General features: G+C 49.7%; 1 protein-coding gene across 15 annotated transcripts in view; it reads left to right on the plus strand.

Annotated features, from left to right (window-relative positions):
• Nucleotides 1-14,212, plus strand: part of LOC102768505 (CLIP-associating protein 1) — a 138,951-nt gene that overhangs the window by 102,233 nt on the left and 22,506 nt on the right. For all 15 annotated transcript variants that reach the window (XM_015572489.1, XM_015572491.1, XM_015572490.1 and 12 more), the window contains 4 exons: nucleotides 519-669; nucleotides 6,348-6,594; nucleotides 10,493-10,683; nucleotides 12,246-12,374. In XM_015572489.1, coding sequence (XP_015427975.1) covers nucleotides 519-669; nucleotides 6,348-6,594; nucleotides 10,493-10,683; nucleotides 12,246-12,374 — 718 coding nt within the window. The remainder of the gene's footprint in view (nucleotides 1-518; nucleotides 670-6,347; nucleotides 6,595-10,492; nucleotides 10,684-12,245; nucleotides 12,375-14,212) is intronic.

Raw genomic sequence — 14,212 nt, forward strand, 5'->3', positions numbered from 1 at the left:
GCCAGCTGGGCGGTAACATAGGATTTTATGTACGAATTTCTGATACTGGTGAGCATAACCCAGCTTGGTGGAGTCATTTGCTTTGCTCCTCTGAAATTTGTTTGTAATCTAGCTTTACTTTGAAGTGCCCATTCCTTTTCATTTAAGTTTGTACATTTGAGACCAGTAACAACCAATCTACTTTCTTCCATGCTCAAGATATGCCGGTTGTTTTTCCACTTTCATTACCTCGTGCATTCAGTCACCAGTTGTCACTCTGAGTTCTTGCATCCTTGTGGCTGTTTCCCACTGGTTCTAACTGTGTGCGATGCAATGTGTCAGGACCAGGCTTGACAGGGAAGGTGTGTACTTGTCCCCCAGTGGTGCTCTGATAACAGATGTCTTCTTTTCATTCCCCCTAAATCACCGAAAGAAGCAAAACTATACATTACTCCATAAATTATTAGAAGAAATGTATGCACACATCTCAATTCTATGCATATGCCTCAATTTAAGAAAGAAAATATTTTGATCTTTAGCTTGCTGGACAATGATACAGAGAACCTGAACTCTGAAGAAATCTATAGTTCTTTGCGTGGAGTTACAGAAGCCATTGAAAAGTTCAGTTTTCGAAGCCAAGAGGATCTGAATGAGCCAATTAAACGAGATGGCAAGAAGGACTGTGATATTGTAAGTATCCCCGGACTAATAGAGAACTGTATATCGATTAAGTGGTGATTAATGATTCTTCTGAACACTGACCACTGTCATTCCTGCGCTTCATCGTTATTTTTAGCATGTAATAGAAAGGATTATTTTTAGAGGCCCAAGGCAATTTTGAGCTAGCCTTCCTATCTTTGTGAAAAATGTTAAATACCTTTGTTCTCAGTTTTTGTTCCTGTGATGTGATAAAAATCGTGAGCCTGAATCAGATACCAGCATGGCTGAGTGGGAGCGCTAACCTCATGCGGAGGCAGGCAGATAAGCAGGAGATTGTGGTGTGTGCTCAGCACCAAGACTCACCAGGACCAGTCTCGGTGCCCAGGGAGGATCTGCAAGCGATGAAGCATGAAAGCCAAGTAGGAGGTTGTAGTCAGAGCAGCGGGGAGAAGGTGGAGAGATGGGAGTGGTTCCCCCTGAGTGGAGAGAGGGAGCATGCTGTGTTTGGGGGAGGTCTGCAGAAGGGCTCAGGCGGGCTATCACTCAGATGGAGAATTATTCCAAGGCATTTGGGTTCAGTAGGAGAAAAGCAGGAATAGAAGAGTTACAGGTCTGACTAGGACTCATGAGTAGGTGCCGGTGCAATTCAATGAGAAGATTTCATAGCAGGAGGGAAAAAGTGTATGCTAACCCCTTTGAATACATGTGACTCCTAAGACCTGCACGGCATCCAAGCAGACGTATCCATTAGGCCTTTGGATATGGCCATCTGAAGTTTAGGCCAGCGAGTGAGGCTGGAGACAGACTTGAGGGGCATTGATTGACTAGTTGCTCCATGGGAACCAAAGAAAAGCAAATGAAATGAACCAGGTAAAGGGTAAAGGCAAAATCCAAAGCAGCACCAACACTAAGGAAGAAGTTGGAAGAATAGCTGGGGAGGAGGGAGGCCCGGAGCGCGTGGTGAATGGTGTTACAGGGGACTCTCGGGAGGAAGTTGTGGCCAAGGGATCCCACCAGTCAGACCCGGAGGGGAGGGCTCCATTGGATTTTTAATTTACTATATACGTGCAAATCCCATGTTGACCTGAAACACAGGAAACACTTGCTCATTCACCAGTGTTTTGATATAGAGCCAAGACCTTTCCTTTGAGAAGGGGCCACCGTTTACTTTCGTGTCCTTAAGTAATCACAGTCCACCCTTCACAGGTTTTGTTTCTCTCAGGGGTCCATTGGGTTTGGTGAGCATGGTTCCGGAAGGGTTGAAAGTGGGTTGAAGAGTGAACAAACTGGGGAGAGAAGAGGGCATTGGGGTGTTCCCTGTGGAAGAGGCCTGACCTGCGTGAATGCCAGTGGGCCAGAGAGAGAAGAAGGCTCCCTGTGCAGGGGAGGGCCCATTGGTGGACCCGGCCCCTGAGGACATGGAGGGATGCGATCTGGGCCCTGCCGAGGAGCTGGCCTTGGCCACAAAGGAGGGGCAGGAAGACGGAGGGTCCTTCCCCCTCTCCCCCCATGGAGAGAGGCCTGGCACCAGGCTGCTGGGAGGGCCTGGGAAAGGTTTCCAAGTAGCTGGGGGTCGGGGCAGGGCTCTGCCTAGTGAGCAGAAATCCTGTAGCAACAGAAGCCACTCTGGGAGGAGGTGGGTGCCCGGGTATTACTCGTCCCAACTGTAAATGTGACAGATAGCCAACACATAATATTTTAAAAGTGCGAAAAGAAGTCACCATCTCTAGAGATAATGAACTTTAACATTTTACTGTGCATTTTTCTATTTCTTTATGTGCATTTATACATTAATGTGTTTCAGGGGTGTGTGCAGAGTACTTTTAAAATAAAAGTGACATCTGCCCTAGCTAGTTTGGCTCAGTGGATAGAGTGTCAGCCAGTGGACTGGAGGGTTCTGGGTTCAGTTCCGGTCAAGGGCACGTGCCTGGGTTGTGGGCTCCATCCCCAGTGGGAGGACTGCAGGTGGCAGCCAATCAATGATTCTCTCTCATCATTGATATTTCTATCTCTCCCTCTTCCTTTCTCTCTGAAATCAATAACAATATATTTTAAAAATAAATTAAAAGTGGCATCAAAGTGTGCGTCCTGTTTCACAAGGACACGAGCGCTGTCCTCCAGTGCCCTTCCCTGTGCCTTCTGGGGCTGGGTGGTGATCCTCATGGATGTGCCATAGTCATGTCCCCAGTGCTCTGTTTTTTGGAACGTTTAAGTGTTTTCAGCTTTTTAGAGCATAAAAGTACTGTGCTGAGAGTTGAAAGGAATGAAGCGTGGTAGTGAGAAGGGAGAGCTGGGCCAGGAACCCTCGGCACTCCCAGGGTGGGAGGAGCAGAGGCTGGAGAGGAAGCAGTGAGGCCAGAGGAGAACCTGATGCAGAGACAGGGCTGTCCCACTGGAGGAGGGGCCTCCAGGAGCATGAGAAGAGGCAGTGACAGCGAGGAGTTGAGGTTTACCACTCAACCTCTTGGCCACTGGTTACCAGGTTTTTAACTATGAAGCGGTGGCAGATCTAATACTGTATTGAAGGTGGGACTCGGGAGCCAGTCTGCCTCTTCGTAAGCTTGACCAGTGACTCGTCTGAGGAGGCAGACGCTCACGCATGGGCATCAGAGCCAGGGGAGGTGGTTCACAGAGGCAGAGATGCCAGCTTTGTTTCAAGTAGAAGTTGCAACACTTAGTGCCAGAAAGGCTAGAGCAGTGGTTCTCAACCTTCTGGCCCTTTAAATACCGTTCCTCATGTTGTGACCCAACCATAAAATTATTTTCGTTGCTACTTCATAACTGTAATGTTGCTACTGTTATGAATCGTAATGTAAATATCTGATATGCAGGATGGTCTTAGGCGACCCCTGTGAAAGGGTCGTTCGACCGCCAAAGGGGTGGCGACCCCCAGGTTGAGAACTGCTGGGCTAGAGGGACATGTTGTGGCAGCATGGCGGATTGTCACTGCCATTGTGGAACTTAGTAAAGTGACATTTAGCAAAAGGACTTTAGTTTCATAGCCTTTAATGATCTATCTTCTAACAAGCTCAGCAAAAAGAAAAAGGGTAAGTTTTTACGCAAAGTAGTTTATTTTAGTATTATTTATAATGGCCCAAACCAAAAACTAAAAAATCAGTAGAAGGGGAATAGTTGAGTAAATCTTATTAAATCTTATAATAAAAGGCTAATATGCAAATCAACTAAACGGCAGAACAACTGGTCACTATGATGCACACTGACCACCAGGAGGCAGATGCTCAACGCAGGAGCTGCCCCCTGGTGGTCAGTGCACTCCCACAGGGGGAGCACCTTTCAGCTGGACACCATGCTCATGGCTGGCAAATGCAGCAGCGGTGGCAGGAGCCTCTCCCGCCTCTGAGGCAGCGCTAAAGACCCCGAGGGGGGAAGTCCGCCTAAGCCAGCAGGCAGACATCCTCTCAGGGGTCCAGACTGTGAGAGGGTGCAGGGCGGGCTGAGGATCCCTCCCCCCTCTTCCCGCCCCCCTCCGCAGTCATGAATGTCGTACACCGGGCCTCTAGTTAAGGTTATAAAAACTATGTGGGACATGCTTACGCTACGAGGAAAGCAAAATACAGTGTATCCCAAAAATGTATACACCCTTTAACAGTGGGTAGCTCAATTTTGAAAATGAGATTATTTTAATAAACACTGCCTTTATAGTTATTCACAGTGTGTGTGTACATTTTTGGGACACCCTGTATATTGCAGTATGTGCACTGTGATTCCCATGCTATAAAACATGCATGTAGACAAGGACAGAGATAAAAAGCAAAGTTTAAAAAGTAATATTTTTTTTGTTTTTAAAAGTGATTAGAATTAGGATAGTTTAGCTTTGTTTTTTGAATGTCTTTGTTCTTTAAAACTCTCCCTTTACAAATGATTTTTCATTATAAAACTATGTTTTATTTTTAGAAGAGAGTTACAAAAAGAAGAAAATGAAAATCATCCGTGAATTATCTTCCCTGAGAGAAAACCCGTGTTAAATCATTTTGCTCATATCCATGCATGTATTTTACAATAGTATTATATTAGTAAACAATTTTTTGGGAGGGGTGTTAATCAAGTACGTTCCAGCAATTTCACTAGGTATATGTCCAAAAAAGTTGGAAGAAGGGACTTGAACACAAATTTCTATACCAGGGTTCATAGGAGCATTATTCATAATAGCCAAAAGGTGGAGAAAGCAGTTTCTATCAACAGATAAATGGATTTTTTAAATGTGATGTGTGTGTGCAGTGGAAGACTATTAGCCCTAAAAAAGGAGTGTGATACTGACACGTTGCAACACCAATGCAATTTGAAAATATGCTAAGTGAAATAAGCCAGACACAGACAAATAGGCGCTCTGTGCCTCCACTTATGTGAGGCACCTGGAGTCCTCACATTCATGGAGGCAGAACGTAGAACAGAGGTTACCAGGCTGGGAGGCCGGGAGTTAGTACATGATGGATACAGAGTTTCGGTTAGGAAAGATGAAAAAGTTTTGCCCAAAATCTCACAGTGGTGGATAATGGTTTCACAGGACTGTGAATGGGTTTAACGTCGCTGAATTGTACACTTAGGGCTGACATGGTGTAAGTATAAGTGCATCGGCACAAGGACTGCGGCTGCTGAGGCTGTTTTCACTTGCTTTAGTCACGTGTCTGGGTGAGGGGAAGACAGGCCTGCTGTTCCCCAGGCGGCCCAGGCCGCTCTTGTCCCAGTGCTGCCAGCAAAAGGCCCCGGAGACGGGACGCCGAGAGTGAAGGAGCCAGAAGCATGGCAGGGACAGAGGACCAGGGCTTTCATTTGTTGAAGACAAGACTCCGAAGCTATTAGAAAAAAGATTTTTCGGAAACAATAAGAGACCTGTTCTTTTTTTTTATCCTCACCCGAAGATAATTTTCCCATTGGTTTTTAGAGACAGGGGAAGACTGAGAGGAAATACTAATGTGAGAGAAACACATGGACTGGTTGCCTCCTGCACGCTGACCAGGGCCTGGGCTGGGGAGGAGCCCGTACTGAGGTACATGCTCTTGACCGGAATCGAACCCGGGACCCTTCGGTCCACAGGCCGATGCTCTATCCACTGAGCCAAACTGGCGAGGGCAAAGGCCTGTTCTTTGACCCAACGTAAAGACGGACTCAGAGTCAGAAACGTGCAAAGGAAGGACGACCTGTAGGGGATCCTGAGCCCTCCATTGCCAGAGACCATTAGCCATGGTTTGGCTCCCCGCGTGGTGGGCCATGTGCACGGGGCTCTCGGACAGCAGGCCCGCGTTCGGTCTGGTGGTGGTAGTTGGGCCTGTCGGCCTGGTGTCGGCCGCAGTGAGGAAGCCCTGCTGTTTACAGGAAGCGACAGGCTGCAGTGCTGGTCCAGGCCTCGGAGGAGCAGGATGGGGCTGTGGCCTTCATTCTCAAGGGACTTTCCAGAATCTCATGTTATTAATCTCTCAAAAAATGTTTGCATAAAGTTAATCCCACGTTCAAAGTAAAACAGATTTTACGTGTAATTTAATGAAAGAAGAGGTGACAATATAAGCATATTCTGTTCCTTTTTAGGCAGTTTATGAAGTAGGTATTTACAAATTGAAATTCTAACAACTGTTCTTTTGTTAGTGGCCAGATTTCAAGTGAGAAGTCTCTGGCTCTCCTAATGCTTCTGAAAACTTAAGGCAACGTTTTTTAAAAGTCCTAAAAAGGACTAATACCTGTTCTGTGCGCAGGTATCCCGGGATGGCGGAGTTGCGTCCCCTGCCACTGAGGGCCGGGGCGGCAGTGACGTGGTGGAAGGAGGCAGAACAGCTCTGGGCAACAAGACCTCCCTGCTCAACACCCAGCCTCCGCGCGCCTTCCCGGGGCCACGGACACATGACTACAACCTGTACCCCTACCCGGACACCATCAACACCTATGACAAGACAGCCCTGAAGGAGGCCGTGTTTGACGACGACATGGAGCAGCTTCGAGATGGTTTGTCTTTCTTTGTTTAATGGTCCCCATCCAGAAGTTTCTCCCATGGGCTTCCCCTCTTGTCTGACCAACTCTGGGCATATTGGTTGAATGGACATGGACATGGGTCAGGCCTGGTTAGTCCTGTGTTCAGCAGCTACATGTCCAGCCATGGGCTTGGGCGTGGAAAGCACAACAGTGAACAGAAGGACACACAGCCCCACCCTCCAGAGGCACACGGGTGACCTCAGGTGGCAGCTCTGAAAGCTGCAGTGAGGGAGGCTCAGGTGCCACCAGGGAAGCCGTCACTCGGACCCAGGGCCCGAGGAGCTCAGGAGAGGAGTTAGTGAGGTGGAGGGCAACGGCTTGGGAGTCCCAGCTCTGGGCTCCGCATGCCCGTGTAGCTGTGGGAGTCGGGTCTGAAGCACCACTGGGCTCCCCTCCCCTCCCCAGCGTATCGGCAGCTGTTCTGGAACTGCTCCGGCGACTGCCCCGCAGCTGGGAGATGGGCTCCGGCATGTGCTGAGCATTCACATTGCCTTGTTAGTCCACTGCTGCACTCATGCTTTACACACGGCATCCAGTGGACATAGTGCTCACGCGTTATACACGGCGTCCAGTGGACATAGTGCTCACACGTTATACACGGCGTCCAGTGGACATAGTGCTCACACGTTATACACGGCGTCCAGTGGACATAGTGCTCACACGTTATACACGGCGTCCAGTGGACATAGTGCTCACACGTTATACACGGCGTCCAGTGGACATAGTGCTCACACGTTATACACGGCGTCCAGTGGACATAGTGCTCACACGTTATACACGGCGTCCAGTGGACATAGTGCTCACACGTTATACACGGCGTCCAGTGGACATAGTGCTCACACGTTATACACGGCGTCCAGTGGACATAGTGCTCACACGTTATACACGGCGTCCAGTGGACATAGTGCTCACACGTTATACACGGCGTCCAGTGGACATAGTGCTCACACGTTATACACGGCGTCCAGTGGACATAGTGCTCACACGTTATACACGGCGTCCAGTGGACATAGTGCTCACACGTTATACACGGCGTCCAGTGGACATAGTGCTCACACGTTATACACGGCGTCCAGTGGACATAGTGCTCACACGTTATACACGGCGTCCAGTGGACATAGTGCTCACACGTTATACACGGCGTCCAGTGGACATAGTGCTCACACGTTATACACGGCGTCCAGTGGACATAGTGCTCACACGTTATACACGGCGTCCAGTGGACATAGTGCTCACACGTTATACACGGCGTCCAGTGGACATAGTGCTCACACGTTATACACGGCGTCCAGTGGACATAGTGCTCACACGTTATACACGGCGTCCAGTGGACATAGTGCTCACACGTTATACACGGCGTCCAGTGGACATAGTGCTCACACGTTATACACGGCGTCCAGTGGACATAGTGCTCACACGTTATACACGGTGTCCAGTGGACATAGTGCTCACACATTATACATGGTGTCCAGTGGACATAGTGCTCACGCTTTACACACGGCGTCCAGTGGACATAGTGCTCAGACGTTATACACGGCGTCCAGTGGACATAGTGCTCAGACGTTATACACGGCGTCCAGTGGACATAGTGCTCAGACGTTATACACGGCGTCCAGTGGACATAGTGCTCAGACGTTATACACGGCGTCCAGTGGACATAGTGCTCAGACGTTATACACGGCGTCCAGTGGACATAGTGCTCAGACGTTATACACGGCGTCCAGTGGACATAGTGCTCAGACGTTATACACGGCGTCCAGTGGACATAGTGCTCAGACGTTATACACGGCGTCCAGTGGACATAGTGCTCAGACGTTATACACGGCGTCCAGTGGACATAGTGCTCAGACGTTATACACGGCGTCCAGTGGACATAGTGCTCAGACGTTATACACGGCGTCCAGTGGACATAGTGCTCAGACGTTATACACGGCGTCCAGTGGACATAGTGCTCACACGTTATACACGGCGTCCAGTGGACATAGTGCTCACACGTTACACACGGCGTCCAGTGGACATAGCGGCAGTTGTTTCTGTTCTGCAGGTTAAGAAGCCAAGGTTCAGAAAGGTTGAGTTCCTTGCCCAAGTGTAGCATGTTCACTATGGAATAGAACTAGTCTGGCTTTTCTGACTCTGTTAAGACCGTGTCCTTTACTGAGGAACAAGTGAGTAAGTATATTTCGGTGTGATGGTGTTTTATCTGGAACTTAATTTGTTTTCCACCTCATTGTCATGTTGACACATTTTGAGTTATTTCAGCTTAGTAGTCATTTTAGCTGTCTGCATGACAGAGGAACTGCCTGCGCTAAAGCCGACCCAACTTAGTAGTCAGTTTTTTAAAAGCATACATATATACTTCTTAGGGCTCGGCCGGGGGGCGGGGCGGAGCGGGGGGCGTGCAGCGTGGAGAAGTCCAGCCGGTGAAAGCATACTCCTGGCTGTTCCGAGCTCACTGCTGGTGGTGTTGGTCTGACTGCCCTTTCTGGGCCACTGGCCTGTGGCCTTCCATTGCTCATAGACTTGGTGCATCATTTCACTTACCACTGTGGGTCTTATTGCAGATGGAATGGAGATTAGGATGTTGGTTGTTATTTATTCAGCAACTGGATAATAAAAGACTTGAAGAAAAAGGTGGGAGAGCAGGGGGAAATGATAGCGTTCTTTCACATTTCAGACTTTCTTCTGTGTTTGTTCCCCAATTTTGGAATCTGAAGAAATGTGCACATGCAAATTAAGTAGTTCCTGCCTGAGCTGGTTTGGATAGACTGTCAGCCTGAGGACTGAAGGGTCCTGGGTTCGATTCCACTCAAGGGCACATGCCTGGGTTGCAGGCCCGATTCCCAGCAGGGATGTGCAAGAGGCAGCTGATCAATGATTCTCTTTCATTGTTGATGTTTCTATCTCTCTCTCCCTCTCCCTTCCTCTCTGAAATCAATAAAAATATATCTTCTTTAAAAAAAATAAAAGTAGTTCCCGATAATTTGTCTGACTTGTTTCTTCCCGCTTTCTACTTAAAGTGGATTCAGAGTGGAGGTCTCTTAAAAGCGCATGCAGAGAAGGGATATGCTCCTCTGCCATATGGTTCAAGTCTTGCAAGTCGTTCACTAGAGGCCTTGGGAAGTTTGACAGTCGGCCTTGGCTGGTGTCTGTTTCCTGTGCTAGCTCCTAACCTCTGGACTCTCCGAGGCGGGGGGTGGGGGTGGGGGGTGTTTCGATGGGAGGGAGCTGTGAGGAGTGCCTTGAGGAGAGCGTGCTCTGGGGGAGGGGATGCTAGCAAGCGGGTTCCGTGGCAGGGCCTGACGCAGGACTGTCGAGTGGAGATGGAGTCAGGGCGGGCTTTGCGAGGGCTGCTTCTCTGTGAACTGATGAAAGAAATGGCAGTTTCTCCTCTGTGTCTGAGTGGGAAGGTGGGAAGATGGTAAGGCAGGGTAGAGACATTGAGTATTGGTGCTCGATACCTATTCTCCCGCCTTTGTTTGGGTTTTTTAAATATATTTTTATTGATTTAAGAAAGGGAGGGAGAGAGCGAGACATCAGTGATGAGAGAATCATTCATCAGCTGCCTCCTGCACACCACCCCCTAGCGATCGAGCCCACAACCTGGGCATGTGCCCTGACTGGGAATCAAACTGTGACCTCCTGGACCATAGGTTGATGCTCAACCACTGAGCCACACTGGCTGGGCCCACCTCTGTTTTGACAGTTAGTTTGGTGGAATGACCTGCGGGTGTAGAGTGAGGCTCGGGCCGCAGGTCAGGATGGAGGGGGTGATGGGAAGAGACCGGAGAGCAGAGGAGGGCGGCTGCGTCGCTGAGGCAGCACCTGCAGCCGGCGTCCCTTGTGCAGTAACATCTGTGTTGTGTCTCACAAGTACCCATTGACCATTCGGACTTGGTGGCGGACCTTCTGAAAGAGCTGTCCAACCACAACGAGCGCGTGGAGGAGCGGAAGGGCGCCCTGCTGGAGCTGCTCAAGGTCACCCGGGAGGACAGCCTGGGCGTCTGGGAGGAGCACTTCAAGACCATCCTGCTCCTGCTCCTGGAGACCCTTGGAGACAAAGACGTGAGAGCTGCTCTTCTGCATTCCCTTCTGGGGGTGGGGGGCTGCTCTTGTGGGGTGGCTCAGCTCTCCTTTCCTACTGGGCTCACAGTTTACATCAAAGCACGCCTGAACTGGCCTCGGAGCCCAGGGAGCAAGCTCCACCTAGAGTACGTTCACGTCGACAAGGGGACTTGTTCCTGCATCAGGTCACTTTACACAAAATTTCTTAAAACTGTTAGCTTAAAATGTCATTTGTAACAATGAGCTTTTTTCCTTGTGACTTTTATTTTTGTTTCATGTTTAATTGCGAAACAGAGAAGTTCCTTTTTAAAGACCCTACGAAATGCTGCATTCCGGCACATTCTGCCTCCGTTCACCCGCGCGTGCGTGCGTCAGGGCCGCGCGCCAGGCTCAGGAACCGGGGTGGTTAGCATCGCCTATTATTTTCTGTTGTTAATTTTAAAGTAAAGGCCCTCTTCACACGGTGACATCTGAATGTGACACACTAGGCATTTGCTGTGTAATCTTAGAGGTGGGAAGAACCCAGAGTCCTGCCTTCCTGCCCCATGCAGCAGGCCCGTCCTCAGAGACAGGAGTAAATGGAGGGATTGCCAAGTAAGCCGCGCCCCTCCGCGCTGGGCCCTGTGTCCGCAGCAGAAACAGCAGTCGACTGAGCGTGGGGAAGGGCTCCAGGACAGGCCCGGGCTGAAATCTGACACAGCCCACGGTGAAGGTCATGCCCGGGCTCATGCTGACGGCGGTGGGAATGGGAGACAGGTGGGCAGGAGACTGGGCGTGTCACGCTGACTTGGATTGCTTTCTGCTGCTTAGGATTAGTGGTTTGGTCTAGAACAGGCTGAGGAAGGCTAGAAGGATGGTGATGAAAGATCTGGATCACCTTTTCTTAAAACAAAGCATTGGTTTCTGAAGCCCTTTGCCTGGGTTGGGCTTTGAGGTCGGGAGACAGAGCGATGTCATGTAGAGGCAGAACGGGGTGGAGGGTGAATTGCACAGGTGAGTGACAAAGAATCAGGATGTACTTTTTGGCTGTGTTTGGTGTAAACTCCATTCTCTTTTATTGAGATTAGGAGTCTGTTTGGAATGGCTTTCCTCCAGACACATGACCCGGGCCTCAAGGTCCTCAAGCACCTCGAGGCTGGTACAGTCCCCTCCCCCGTGGCCTCATCACTCAGCAGGTCGGGAGAATGACAGGTCTCAGCTGCCCTTGGAGAGCTCACAGTCTTACAGGCCACGCGTCCCGGTGTCCAGGCGCCGTTTACCTGTCCTCCGGGCATTTGACACAGGGTGGTTTGCATCTCTGAGCCTCAGGAAGTCCCCGTCCCCAGAGCTCCATTGTCCTCATTTGGCTCATTGAAGAAACCTTCATCAGGTCCCTCTCAGGTGTGGGCAGGGTGCTGGGAATGCCACCAGGGGCACGGGCTGCTCATGGGGCTGGCTGCCCGAGAGCCCGGCAGGTCAGCAGAGTAACCGTGTCCAGGCGTCTGCGGACGCTCGGTGCCCTGGCCCCTGCTGCCGGGTGTGCGTGGGTGCAGGCTGCTGACCTCTTCCTTCCTGTTCCCCAGCATTCCATTCGCGCGCTGGCTCTGAGAGTTTTACGGGAGATTCTGAGAAACCAGCCAGCGAGATTCAAAAACTACGCCGAGCTGACGATCATGAAGACTCTGGAGGCCCACAAAGACTCCCACAAGGAGGTGAGCCGCCCGAACCGGGAATGCGGAAACAAGGCCGGGCGCGGTGGGCAGTGTGGGGAGAGGACTGTCAGTCACTGCACGGCTTCCAAAAAGGAGTCCTCCCCTGAGCGCAGGCCGAGAGCTCCCAGCTCCCAGGGGTGAGCCAGGGCTGCGTGGTGGCCGCGGGCAGTGCCGTGCAAGGGCTGGTGCCACGTGGTGGGTTCCTGACCCCCTTTCCACGTGCACAGTGGGCTCGGCCTGATCCTGGGGTTCCCACATCTGTGGTTCCCATTGGTTTGGTCCAAAGGAAAGGTCTTCCGTTTCTTCCTGGCTTTGGGCATCATGCCGGGTGATGTTGGAGAGCGAGATCCGCTCTGAAGATGCAGGCATCCTAGGACAAGTCCCGACAAGGCCTCGCTCCAGAACCCCGGAGAACTTACCTCACGAACTCTGAGCCTGTTTCCTTATGTGTAAATAGAGATGGTACCACTAAGCTTCTCATGAGAATTCAGTGAGACGACCAGTGACGGTTCCTGGCGGTGCTTGGCGCCAGCGGGTACTGCGCTGTGTGGGTCTCCCTTCCCTTGTCCCCTGGCAGGGCTCCTCTGTGGCTGTGCCACGCCTCGTCCACTAGCTCCTGAATGTTGGCCAGGCTAGCAAACGGCACCTGCGGTTCCTGGCACCTCAGGTGCTGTTGGAGAGCAGCGGATGTGTGTCTGCCCCGCGCATGTATTGCAGACAGGCACGCAGTAAATCCTCGTCCACTTGCTTACCTAGTTGTTCCAGCCCATGGATCACCAGTCCTTTCTAGAGGTCTACAGACTCTGGGGAAGTGGGTGGAGCATCCTAAGTAAAAATGATTTCAGTAACACTATTCCAGTAAAAGCCATTGTGGAAAATGAACCAGATATTTAGAACTTTAGGAACCTTTATACTGCAGCCGATGGGTTTGACCCCCCAGCGAAAGACATAACCATTTGCTCATTTCAGTCTCTTGGCTCACATGTGACTATTTCATGGGCGTACTGTGGATTAAAGGAATTACGATTAGAGCAATTCTTATATCAACAAAAAGCGCCAGACCCTAAATCAGTGGTTCTCAACCTTCCTAATGCTGCGACCCTTTAATACAGTTCCTCATGTTGTGGTGACCCCCAACCATAAAATTATTTTCATTGCTACTTCATAACTGTAATTTTGCCACTGTTATGAACCGTAATGTAAATATCTGATATGCAAGATGTATTTTCATTGTTACAAATTGAACATAATTAAAGCATAGTGATTAATCACAAAAACAATATGTCATTATATATGTGTTTTCCGATGGTCTTAGGCGACCCCTGTGAAAGGGTTGTTCAAGCCCCAAAGGGGTCGCGACCCACAGGTTGAGAACCACTGCCCTAAATCATGCTTTTCCTCTGCTCAGCAGTTACATGACTACCAGACAGTGACCTGTCTGACCTCCTTAAATCCCACCATGATTGCAGGCTCAGCAAGGGTGGGGTCCTCATGCTCTGCCTAGGCATCTCCCCATCTAATAGTCCAAGCATAACAGCTACATGAGTGAGGCATGTGCTGGTTTGTTTTTCTGTGTTTTCTTCCCCAAGAAAAACGGTTTTAAATATAATGTTACATGCAATACACATTAATATTTCAAGAAAAAAAGATTTTAAATATAGTATTATCAAAACTGTATTAACATAGTATAATATCACAAAAGTTGTAGGAAATCTTAAAAATCTCCAAATAACAGGATTACTTCTATTATATTCTAAAATATTTTTTCCCTATTTTGGCTCATCAATTTATGTTGTTCATTATATTCCACAAATGAGTGAGATCATGTGATATTTATC

This window comes from Myotis davidii, unplaced genomic scaffold (assembly GCF_000327345.1).
Source record: "Myotis davidii unplaced genomic scaffold, ASM32734v1 scaffold249, whole genome shotgun sequence".
NCBI lineage: Eukaryota > Metazoa > Chordata > Mammalia > Chiroptera > Vespertilionidae > Myotis > Myotis davidii.